The sequence below is a fragment of the Dicentrarchus labrax genome, unplaced genomic scaffold, assembly GCF_905237075.1.
Source record: "Dicentrarchus labrax unplaced genomic scaffold, dlabrax2021, whole genome shotgun sequence".
Classification (NCBI taxonomy): domain Eukaryota; kingdom Metazoa; phylum Chordata; class Actinopteri; family Moronidae; genus Dicentrarchus; species Dicentrarchus labrax.
Window position 1 is genome coordinate 16,548,844 of NW_026136723.1, and position 12,756 is coordinate 16,561,599.

The window sequence follows — 12,756 nt, forward strand, 5'->3', positions numbered from 1 at the left end:
GTCTCAGTAAAGGGGCCACTGACCTGCAGACAGCTGAGAGCTGAACAGGCAGCCCTCTGGCTCTGACCTCCAGCCTCTGACAGCGCCTGGGTGTAGCACTCCACAGCCTGTAGACACACACAGACATTCAAACATGGCTTGCGGCATCTGTCAAAGCTATTTAAAATGTTGTTTACACATGGGTCTCGCAAACAGTCTCTTTAGCACTACTCACCCTGGTCTTGAAGTGGCTGCGTGATGCTCCTGAAGAGAGGTAGTCTGCTGCTGCCTTGTTGACCTGAGGGTCCTCTGCAGTTAGCAGAGAGGCCAGGGCCCTCAGGGTGCTGTTTCTAGGCCACAGGGACGACACAGGCACGTGCTCAAGCTCTGCTAGACAGCGAGAATAATCCCCACTGCACAGAGCCTCTGCAAACACATCTACAACACAGACACAGACAAAGGTCAATATTTAAACATAAAAAAGGAGTGTCATGCAATTATCTATACTAATGACATGAGGAATTTATCAGTGTTTAACTTGCTTAAAAAGCAATCAAAATTGGAGTTAATTAACTGGAGTCAATATTAATTAAGTGTTGTCCCCCGTTTTGCTCACCCTCTCTGGCCAGATGCAGCAGGTGTGTCTCCATGTCCTGTACTTCATGTTGTAAGATGTAGCTGTGGAACTGAAACACAGTGAGGACGTCCTGGGAGAGCGCAGCGACAGGAGGATTGTGTGCTGCCACCAGATCGTCCCTGTCCACCAACTCACCCACAACAACCCCGATCACTGGAGAGAAGAGAAAGAAATCTGTGGTCAGAGAAAACTTGCCAATGGAAACTACATTTGCATTGTGAAGATCTAATTAATATATAACAATACTTTAAAATAATCAGTGGTGGAAGATGTATTCAGATGCTTTATTTGAGAGCAGCGAGATGGAGTGGAGTAGTAAAGTTTCATAAAATGTAAATCACGTGGGGTACAAATACCTTGCATTTTAAATATAAATGTACTTAGTTACATTCCACCACTTAAATGAATATCATGTCTGTTAAATTTCAGTTCTTAATGTTCTTCATCCACATTATGTTTTCAGCAACTATAATGATCTCATTTTCCCTAAGGAACTAATTTAAAACTGATTTGCAAACCAAATGAGTGACCCAGTAGAAACCTAACAGTAATTAAAAACAGAAACAAGACTGCGTTGCAAACAAAAACAGATGAAATGTTAAGTGTAACCTCTGGCTTGTTTGCAGAAAGAAAACCGAGATGATCCAACCTGTGTTGGCGTCTTGTGGGTGTCTCTCCTGCAGCACTGCTGTGTAGCGCTGGTTCATGTGTTTGAACACTCTGTCCAGTGTGGTGTGGAAAAGTCCTGCAGACCCGCTGCACTCTGACCACAGAGTCATCAGCTGCGGGCGCTCAGCAAGGCCCGGCAAGACTGAGAGAATAGGTCCAAAACACAAGGTCAGACGCTACAAACCCCTTAAACCAGAAAGTCCTTTTGGTTCTGTGGTCAGATCTTTTCATACAACACTTAATAATAACCAACTGCTCTGAAGAGGGATTACTCTTGAGATACAACGCTGGACTGGAAACCCACATAACACCCCACTTGTTGGTACCTACCATCAGCAGCAGAGGTAATTGCTCCAAGTCTGTCCACACTGATCTCTGCTAGCTCCTCTAACAGCTGAGTCTGTCCGGACAGTTTAAGAAGAAGACTGCGACGCTGCCACACACCCACCCCACTGGTCAACATCTACCATTACAGGAAGAAACAAAAGGCATGTGAGATGTTTGTTCCAGTAAGCTGCTGGTAAGACAAACAGAATTAATGTCAACTGTAACTATTCCTTTATTATTTATGCACTACAACATGATTCCAGATGTGATAAGGAGCTCCACCTGTATGAGGTGATTACAGTACTGCAGGTGAATGACGATTGCCACGTCCAGGTTCTCGTTTCCAGTGGTAAGAGGAAGGGGGCTTCCTGCCACACTGTTTCCCACCCCGGTGTCCTCTGTCAGGGCTTCGCTCAGGTGTCCTCTGGCTTCTGGATGCTGGCCCCTAAGGCAGGTAAATACCACGAGTCAACCCCAAGTGGCAGCAGCATCACACAGAACAGTAATCTACTGTACTTAGAGTAAAATGTCTTTCAGTCAAGTGCTGCCATGATGCTTGACAATGCAGATTTACTGTTTAACAGATTGAAAGAAACCCTTTAAAACCCTTTCTTTCATGAATCAATAGCTAAACTGACTTGAAACCAAATACCAAGAACCTGCACCAAGTACCTACTGCACCTACTTCAGCTCTTACTGTGGTGATACAATAACAAAATGTACTTAGTGTCGATGTCAGCCAACAGAAAGTGCCTCCGTCCGTCTCCATCCACTCACCCGATCCTTTCTCCATCTGTATCAAAAAGCGGAGACCTCTGTTGGATGTTGAGGACGGTGTTGTCATCTCCAGTGTCTTCGTCATCGAAGTCAGAGGTGTTGAGGAAGTCAAAGCTCTCCAGGGCACTCTCCACTGTCAGACTGAGGCTGGACGATCGACTCCTGTGACCTGGGAGTCGACACTGTGGAGACAAAGGGTGGTGAGACGCAGTTACAGGAGATGGTAGGTTAATAAATAATAACAAGTCCTGGAGAAGTTAAGCTGCCACAGTCCACTCCCTGTAGCTAAAATGGTTCCAGATTTTGTTTTGACAGGTGAATCACGGCAAACTCACTGTCAATTTTTAGGTTTAGGTTCTTCACCTTTGGTATTAATGTAGTTCTGTGATGAGCATTAATTTAGAGATTAAAAACACAGGACAGGAGTTGTACTCTGACTCTGATTTATGGAGTCAGTACTAATTTTAATTTTTTTTATCTTAATCAGAGAGTACATTACACTGAATATACTTTTATATATATATATATATATATATATATATATATTTTAAGACTCGACTATATCAGATGCAGATTTAAAGACAGAGGACAGCGTCTTCAAAATAAAAGCCCTGTGTACAGTAGTAAGTCTGTTGATGTTTGTAACAAGATGATGCATTTAGTTCAGTTCTCATATTTAGTCATCTTTTTAAAAGTCAATCTTTGCTCGACTGGTGAGGAACTTCAGAGTACTTTGAGTATGGAATATGTGATGAGAAGGATTTAAGGATTATGTAATGTACTACAAAAATAGTAAGTAAGTAAAAATAAACAAATATATATAAAAAAACAAAAAAGTAACATTCCCTGATTCCCAGATCTTGTACACGTATAAAATAGAAAGGTAGACGGGTTTAGTCACCTTGAGCAGATCCTCCAGACGCATCACTTCCTGCTCCAGGTCCTGCAGCTCTCGGCAGCGGTGAGTTAGAGACTCCAGCCTCATCAGCAGGCTGTGGATGGCCTCTTCAAGGCTGCTCTCTAGGAAAGCCCTGCTTCCCTCTCCAGCCCAACTCAGGCTTCCTCCTCCCTCCGTGGAGCTCCCACTTGGCGGCACAATTTCCGAAGAAGTCAGCCTTTTCACAAGCTGCCTAGTCAGGCTGCCCGCCTCCTCTGTGTCCAGTTCCACAGGTTTCAGTTCATCAGTGTGGTCTAAGAAAACGTCCTCTGGAGCCACTGTGGACAGCTGGCCGTCGGAACAGAGAAATTGGGCAGCCGAACCACAGATGGAGCCAGAATTTCGTTGGGACTCTGTTCGCTCCCACTCAGAGTCCTCCGCCACCTCGGCTTCATCGCTGGCGAGGCTGGCACTAGTGCCCCTACTTCCTCTACTGCCCGTCTCCCCATCCTCTTCGTACTCCTCCTCCTCTTCCTCCTCTAAATGCTCCTCTGCTATGGAGTCCTCCCGTGTTGGGAGGATTTGTGCAGGTGATGGGTCTGTTTCTGGAGGAGTGACTGTGATCTCAGGGTTGGACTGTGCGTGGGAGCTCGGGGCGGGGCTGGGACTGGGCGTTGAACCAGAGGTGTCGGAGAAGGTGAAGGAGAGACGCTTGCACTCGGCCACGCCGCAGCCACCATTCTCAAAGACATCATCCGGCAAAGTGGACTGAAACGAGAGACGGGGGTAAATATGTGTGACTAGATTAAGATTAAGACTGAGATATAGCTTGAAATCAGTGCATAGAAAACAAAAAAGTACAAGAGAAAGCGGACATACTTAAAACATCCACTCTAACAAACCAACTCCACTTGTCTCATTAAATTCTTATGGCCAGGTCAGTTTAACCAAGATAGAATGACAGTAAGCTAAATCTGAAACCAAAAGGAACACACAGAGTTCAAAGCATGTCATGCAAATAAACATGCAAACAGCCACACATGGCATTCTTTAGCCCACAGAAAGCCAAGTGTGTCCACACCAGCAGAGGTGCCCATCCTCATCATGTCAGTGAGGTAGAGGGCACACAAAAGTCAGGTTAGGAGGGTCGAGGGGCCACAACACACTCACATAGACCTCCAGACTGGATTTGGGCCTTGGCCGGAGTGAGGCCAGGTCACCAAACGAACGACTGCGCCTTAGCTTCTCTAGCAGGGTGTCTCGGAGCATGTGCAGGAAGGAGAGGCGCTGGCGTTCCACAGGATATGGCCGCCACTTCTTAACACAATGCATGCAGGCAAATAGGACGAGGTGTTGGGTATTTGAGTGAGGGCAGGTGAGTGAGAGACAGGAGGGATGGATAAATGTATAAAGTGGGACAGAGTGTGGGTAAGGGGTTTTGATGTGGAAATGCAAAAGGAGAGGAGGATAGCAGGGAAATGGGTGAGGGTTAGTTTAGGGGCAGCACTAGCATAAGCATGATGCATCAACAGGAAAAATGTGTGCCATTATAAAATATCTAATTGTAGGGCTCAGACTCAGGTTAGTGTGCAGGGACAAGGGAGGTGCACATAATGTCATCTCTTTCACCTCAATTCACTCAGTTAAAGCCTAAAAAACATAAAGATTGGATTTTCTCTTCCAGCCTAGGTGGTGATTTAATTTGATTTTGGGGGAGAGTCTTCCACCACACCAGTAAAGCTAAAGCAGGTTTGTGTGTTGCACTCACAAAGAAGGAGGTGTCCTGGAAGGTGGGGGTCTCCGGCGTGCCCTGGCTGTAGACTGACACTCGTCTCTGGAGAGCTGTAGCTTTGCTCACGTTGCCAGACGACAGAGTCAGGTCCTCGACATCGAAAGGGCTGGATAGGGAAATGAAAACAAGGCACTTACTGTGATTGCTCTCTGTGTTTTATACATGCCTATCTTCATATGCTGTATAAGTGATTTCATTAATTGTATTTGGTTAGTAAGCTTCCATAATTTGTAATGGCCATGTTTCTCCACCAGATGGCAGATAACTACAAGTAATGTAGACTGAATTTACAGCTACGACACCAATAACAAACTGGCAACTTAACACACAGCCAATGACTGAGATACTGATTATGCAGGAATACAAATAGCTATAAGAAGTATAACTGTAAAGAAGAACAATTGAGAGATAAAATCTTTGCGGTGAAAGGCTCTGTAGCTATATCTGACTGAAACACTGCAAACCCTTCATCCCTGAAAACTGAATATACTCACCCTAACTAAATTTCATTGAAACTTTAGTGGACTTGGATGAATCTCCATGAAATAACAACAAAATGACCAGCTTATTTTAACCTCCCAGTCTATCTAATTCATCTATACTGTAATGTGTAAATGTGCAAATCAACAAACATCTTCAGAAACGTTGCCTAAAATTTGGTTATTAAAATGCAAATTAAAAAATTGTATATATGCAGTGATGAAAACTGCTTATAAATCTCATTATATGGGGCGCCCCAGTAACCTAATGCTTAATGTGCATAACGCATAACTGCAAAATCCACCTTTTGACTTCTGAACGTGGGACCTTTGTTTCTCTTCATGTTTTCTGTCTCTCTTCTACACTGACTGTCGAAGGCCAAAAAAATAATGTAAAAGAGTCGACTTACTACCACGTGACCTCCAGGTTGAGTTTGATGGTCCCCAGGTCATTAACGTCCACAGCCACCACCTGAGGCATGGCAGTAAACAGCTCCTTGGTCTCACAGATCACGCTGCCCACCAGCATGTGAGTGGCCAGGCCCTTCAGCTCCGTCACCTGATTGGGGCCAACAGACAACCTTTGTTTACAACTCAAGTCAAGAAAGCCATAATATGGGTTCTTCTGACATCGGGACATAAGTCAGGTGATTGTCGATGAATTGTTTTCTTCCGTAAACTATCACTCTTGACTTCAGATAAGAAGTCAGACAGAGACAGAATCGGTTAGACCTGCTGTATAGTGAGGTTTGCACTGGCATGATGAAATCAGGAGAAAATGTCTGTTATGGAGAATCAACCAAGGAAGAAGCTCTGATAAATATGGTAATAGGATATTGTGCATGAAAAACAAACTTGCACACAAGTTGCACATTTGATTTGGATTAATTTACTTAAGTAAAATAGTATTTTAGGCACAAAGTTATGTATCTGGATTTCTACAGCACCTTGATGTTGATAAGGTCAGTGATGAGAGGCATGAAGACCATCTCATCTCCATCCCAACTCTGTCTGGAGTTGACTTCAATCCTTCCCTTCAACTTCCACCGCTGGCGACCGTACCGCATGAAGATCTAATGGAAGGAATGGAAAGGCAGAGTAGGAAAAAGAAAGAAGTAAGCCTGACGCAAGAGGGATACTTCTTATTCTACCATTTCATTCTGCTGGAAACCACCAAACTCCAACTTGTAGGTTTACTTAAAGTATAAATTGTCCTGTTCTATCTCTGAACTGAATGGTTTAGCACAATTTCACACATGGATAACGGCCCTGTGTTACATAAACATATAAAAGGTACTTGCCTCATACTGGTCTCCAGGACAGAGCCTAGCAAAGCCTGCCAAACCTGTCAGAGAGAGGAAATTGGTTTTAAAAAAAAAAGCCAAAGCAAGCAACCTCTTTTGGTTTTAGGTGAATTTACTATTTAGCTGGGTGATTTACAATGAAGAGGTTCCCACTACAGTTCACATAACGGGTTTCTTGTTGTCAGGATCAAAGCCGTGACCTCAGCTCATCACCAAAACATTCTTGTAAACATGAGTGAATTATTCTATTATTTCAGAAAGGAGTATCGGTATGTGAATCAGTTTACTTGTCATTTGGACAACGTTTTCTTATCTCACCTTTCATTTTGATGTGAAATTCCCCGAGCAGGTTCTCCAGCTCGCTCTCGAACGTGCTCATGTTCTGTAGAAGGAGAGACACATACGACTGATCACATAAAAAGCCCTTTGTCACGCAAGACAAGAACAACAATAGCAATCAAGTTATCTCAAGAGACTTTGACAAAGCCAGTCAACACTAAACTGCAGACGAGGCAGGACAGCTGGTCTAAGCCCTCAGGACAGGTGATGAGAGATATGTGTGTGTGTTACTGGGATTTAAGGGTCATTCTTTAATTATATGAATATATACCTCAGTGTTTACCGATGACAGTGTAAGCAGTTAACAATACCTGTGTGACCCAATGTTTAATGCATGTTGTTATATTTTTAGAGGATGTGTGAATGTGAATGTAACACCTAATTTATTCCTCTCTCCTCAAAGGTCTACCTGTCTACTTTGATCAGGTAAAGAAGTGTCTTCATGCAAAACTCCCCATATTCTATTCCCCATACACTGTAAATGATGCTCTATGCTAGTACCTCAGTGTACTCCTTGTAGCGGCGGTTGACCTCTGCGATGCTCTCCTTGGTGCCTTTAGTAGAGGGAGAGGAGGAGAAGGCCTGCTTCATCCGACTGGCACCTTCCCTCAGACGGCTCTGGATGCAGAAGGCCTCGTACAGCTCGTCCACCTGAAAGCACGCACACAGAGTCCCTCCATCTTTAATAAACGCTTAGACAAGGACAAGCATGCATTCATACACAAACTTTCACATTTATTAGTGCTCAGACACACACAGACACACACGAGAGAGTGAGAAACTTCTGCACTAATGAAACGAAGCGAGTCTTTGAAGCTTGAAACCCTCCTTACGTTACATCAAAACATCCCTGGGCAGGAAACTCCTCACAAACTTTCAACTGCCATCTAAATTATTCTAGATGTGTTCACATCTCACTGGAATTCATTCATGGATGCCCAACACAGCTTCAGGCTTGTGCAGTATTCAGTAACTTTTATCAACGGGTCTTCAGCTAGAGCAAAAATAGCCACTGTTGAGAAACACTGATGAAATATTTAAAAAGATGGTATAAATAAATGGTTAAAATGTGAGCAGATACAGCTGGTATCTATCAATGTAACAGTAGCCTCCAGTGGCAGACGCCCATGCCGTCCCAGTAAGCGACCCCAGTGGGACACTCCCAAAGCGGGGGAACAACAGACGGCGTTTAGAGCTCATTTGGAGACGTCTGCCTGACTTCAGTTTGCAGCGCCAGTCTGATGTAACCCAAACCCACAGGGAACGACTCCATCAACATCCTGCTGCCTTACTGAGAGCTGAAATGTTGGGAGTTTCAACAGAAATGAAATCGTCAAGATGAAGGTGATGTTGTAACCAGAGCAGCAACAGTTCTATCGAGCGTGATGATGAGAAATTCACTTTTCTGTCCAAAGTCAAAGGTGATGGAGCTTGAGCTGCTAGCATGGCTAAACACAGGCGGCTCAGAATGACAGAAACAAACAAAAATTTAAAAAAAGCACTTTTGCTGAGTCCCTCAAAGTAATTTCTATTCTATTTCTAGCTACCAGCAGTCCAGATTTTCAGTGTCCCGTCGGTCTAATTTTCTGGCTTTCCTGAATTCGGAGTGGCAGCAGGGCAAAACAAAACACCTCTGGTGAGTCTCATCAAAGGGAAATATTGCAGCCTGCCTGACGAGAGCGCTGAAATATTGATGCATCGCGCTCTTTATGGCTCTCATTAGGGAGAAGCGGGAGAAAATGGGCCATTCTGGCTCCTGCCATCCTAACAGCTTCTCTGAGTGTTTGTTTGTGCATCTATGTGCATGAGACGTACACCATCAGCATGTTTGTGAGAGTACACTCTGCGACTATGTATGTGGACATGTTTACATGTGTATGGAGAGCATGTTGTTGCTGTGGTGGGTGGGCACATGAGGGTAAAAAGTGAAAGTGGTTTGAAGTGGGATGTTTCTGTTCTAGAGGATGGGTAATGTAGCTGGATGATGCTACAATATTGTTGGCAGACACACTTAAAAAAACAAAACACCCAATCCCCACCAACTCTACCTCAAACCAACCAGTTCCCCTCAGCAACCCCCACCCCTGACTAGGACCCAGCCCCGTCTGTCTGTCTGTGGTATGTGGTGTATGTGGGACTGCTGCAGCAGCTGAGCTGAGCCAGCAATAAAACACCCTCCAACCACAGCTTTTATTCTCAGCCCCTCTGATTGGCGTGGAGTTGGTTCAGAGCCACCAATCGACAGCCTTAAAAGAACATTTGTTTACAAGAAAACAAGGCAACACATGAGCAGTGGAGGCTGAGCTGAATTCAAAAGAAAAGACGCATTCATCCAAGTGAACTTTTGCACCGATTAAGTGAAGAAATACTACAATATTGTGCTCACATAAATGAGTAGACAACTACAATAAGTCATTCATTTTGAGGAAATTATGTGCCACTGTAGTAAAATTGGGCCTTCACAAACTGGGGCTGATGAATAGCCATCATTCTTCCCAGGCAGCAATCATACCATTATCAGCTAATTAAGCTATTTTTCTGTCCCCAATTACAATAGCCCCTTGCTGCCTACAAGGAAATGTCCTTTTGAAGGTCAGCCAAGCTCCACTCCATCGGTTGGCCATCAGCATATTGCTGCGCCTCGGGCACATTTCACCCCAGAAAAAGAAGAAACGTATAAGGCAAAACACAAACAAAGAAAAAGCAGAAACCTCAACGTGGGCAAATGGATCAAATGTGAGATAAACACACACCAGCAGTACTGAACAGAGGAGAGGCCTGGGCAACAGAGAAAGACAATGGTCTCACTAGCTAGAAACACACCAACACACAAATACGCTTTTATCTGGCATACACTTCCTGTATTTAATCCTTGCTTCATTTTGTATTTCTGGGTTTTTGTATTTATTTTGTATTAATTAGAAAATTGAAAACAGTTGAAATAGTTTAAGTTAATGGGTTCAGTAATGTTATAGGCAAAATACCAAAAAACACAGCTTTTTAAATGTCCATATTTTCTGGTTTTCATGATAATAATCAGAATATTTGTGAGTTTGGGATTCAGAGAACAGCCTGAAGACTTCTAGGACTTGTAAAGGACTTTTTTTTTTTACTGTTTTTATATTTTATAGACGAGATGATTAAACAATCAAGAAAATAAATTGACAGATTAATGGATAATGAAAATAACAAAACTTACCATCACTAAGACAAAGCCTGGATCTATGTACAACGTTATATTCATAACCTCCCTAACACAAATAATGGATTTCTGGGTCAAAATATGACACCAATGTGCTCATTTAAATATCCATTTCGCTGAAGCCAAAAAAAACTAAAACCCGTCTAACCTTCTTAATTAACTCTTACCAGATGTGAAGAGATAGTAAATGTAAATGTATTCTAAGTCCAGTCCTCTATTGGACACAGGGTCCCTGTATTAATTACAGCTAAGTAGGATGACAAAACCTGAATGGCTCAGAGACCCAGTAGGGGATTATGGGAAAATCTTTATTGGGAAATCAATTATGCCCATGGTGAGGATAATATTGTGTTCACATCTATCATGGGTGAAAAATCCATTTTAGCGCTTATTTTTTGTGTTCTTAACTCCCTCCCAAGCTAATCCTTGTAGAAATACCAAATAATAAATACTTGTTTGATGGTTTGACAGAGTAGTCAGATGTAAAAGTGGTGGTTTTTCACTGGGAGTTTTAAAGGATTGTCTCTGTAACTACAGTACATCTGTCTTTAAACTGTGGGATTTTAAATATGAGAGGAGAATCTTGAGGATATGGCAGGAATCCTCTTAAAGTTACGGCCATTATCCCACATTGTAGGACAATGGTGCACACACACATATATATCCAAACACACATACACACACTTTGTGCCAGGGGGGCGAGTGATTATAAGCAGATTAAAACAGGCGGGCCACATCAAACAGCATCAAACACACATGCCTCTCTCTGGGGATCTGTGGGTGCGTGTGTGTGTGTGTGTTTGTGGCAAGATTAGCATTCAAGGGAAGAAGGGAACGTAAAAAGGCCCTATATTAAAAATAATCACATGCAAAGTATTCACACTCATTCTGGATTGAATTTGGCACATGGTTACCACACAAACGCACAATTTCTATCTCTCTTGGGGGAGGAGGACGCGCCTGGCAGACACTCTTCTCACCTTAAATCTCTATCGCTCATCTCTTTAATGATGCCCTGCTGAAACTAGTAGCCAACACACACCACACACACACACACACACACACACACACACACACACACACACACACACATCACAGACCCTATCCCATGCAGGACATCATAGGGGTTGTATTGTGCCACCTGCTTCCTTCATGTGTGCCAATTACAGCTGGGACATCTGCAGTCAGCCAGCAGCAAGAACAGGAACAAAAGACTGGGCTGATGTGAGTCACACACACATGCACACACACACACACTCTAACAACTTGCTGATGGATGATTGTTAAGTCATCCCTCACGGCAGCTGTCCTGCACAAAGAGACACGCCTGTGCCTGAGCACAAACACTGACAAACATGTACACACTTACTGTAGCTCACAGCTGCTGAATAGAACTCAATATATAACTGAAGATGAGATGAGGTAAAGTTCTGTGCTGCTTTTGTTCTTGTATATAAAATACAGACTGATCATTTACTATTCATTTCTGTACCTGATATGATAATAAATGTGTGTAAATGAATGTTAATACCTGTATTCTAGGTGTCCTTCACACAGGAGTTCATTGCTGCCTTTTTTCCTGCATGTTGTTCTACTGAGTTAGCCATTTTCATTTCTGAGTACTCATCAGTCTGTCTGATGGTGCTAATGGATAAATATCAAGGTGAAGGTGGTTCCTCCTCCTCCATGTACTTCCTCTTTCATCTTTTATACATGGCTAGGCTAGTGTGCTTTTATAATGCTAATGTTCACAAATCCCTCAAAACATTATCACCCAGCCAATGGAGAGAGAGCTCATTTAAGTCCCGCCCACACCGGAAAGGCAATGATGATGAACCCAGAACCAAGTTGTTATGAGCTGCCAAACTGAAAAACTGAACCTTGAAGAAGACAAAAGTGGATACAGAAGAAGGAAGAATGGGGGAAAATGTTTTAGCATTTCAGCCTTCGGTTGCATATTGTGGCGCAGATCGTTTTCCCCACTAGTGGGTGTGGTTTTAAGAGAACGACACACTGTGTTTCTAAGGCCCGATACTGATGTTGATATTTCGGAGTTCGACGATTCTAAATGACTTCAAACCTATTTTGACATTTGTAACTTATTGACTGACATGCACGGATTTATCTGTCTATCTGTCAATCTTTCTAACTGATAGATATACAATATGCGTATCTGTCTGAAAGTAAATGACGGACCTGACAACTCTGTTTATTCAGTAATCAATTTCTACAAAACCGAATTCGAGCTCTGTCAAAGGCTAATCATCAACCTACAAATATCACAGCATCAGTTCACAACTGGAGCCACTCTTTATTTAAGGATGAGACCAGCTCTTTGTGTATGTGTGCGTGCGTGAGATTTAATTTCCTGACC

General features: G+C 43.1%; 1 protein-coding gene across 4 annotated transcripts in view; it reads right to left on the minus strand.

Moving 5' to 3' along the window:
• Positions 1-12,756, minus strand: part of ripor2 (RHO family interacting cell polarization regulator 2) — a 65,912-nt gene that overhangs the window by 3,981 nt on the left and 49,175 nt on the right. For 3 of the 4 annotated variants that reach the window (XM_051391389.1, XM_051391388.1, XM_051391390.1), the window contains exons 7-21: positions 7,682-7,831; positions 7,160-7,223; positions 6,839-6,882; positions 6,485-6,610; positions 5,948-6,096; positions 5,035-5,164; positions 4,437-4,580; positions 3,291-4,034; positions 2,390-2,571; positions 1,895-2,057; positions 1,616-1,748; positions 1,266-1,427; positions 596-769; positions 215-417; positions 24-107 (exon numbers count right to left, since the gene is read on the minus strand). In XM_051391389.1, coding sequence (XP_051247349.1) covers positions 24-107; positions 215-417; positions 596-769; positions 1,266-1,427; positions 1,616-1,748; positions 1,895-2,057; positions 2,390-2,571; positions 3,291-4,034; positions 4,437-4,580; positions 5,035-5,164; positions 5,948-6,096; positions 6,485-6,610; positions 6,839-6,882; positions 7,160-7,223; positions 7,682-7,831 — 2,652 coding nt within the window. The remainder of the gene's footprint in view (positions 1-23; positions 108-214; positions 418-595; positions 770-1,265; positions 1,428-1,615; positions 1,749-1,894; positions 2,058-2,389; positions 2,572-3,290; positions 4,035-4,436; positions 4,581-5,034; positions 5,165-5,947; positions 6,097-6,484; positions 6,611-6,838; positions 6,883-7,159; positions 7,224-7,681; positions 7,832-12,756) is intronic. The other variant, XM_051391391.1, reaches the window with a different exon arrangement.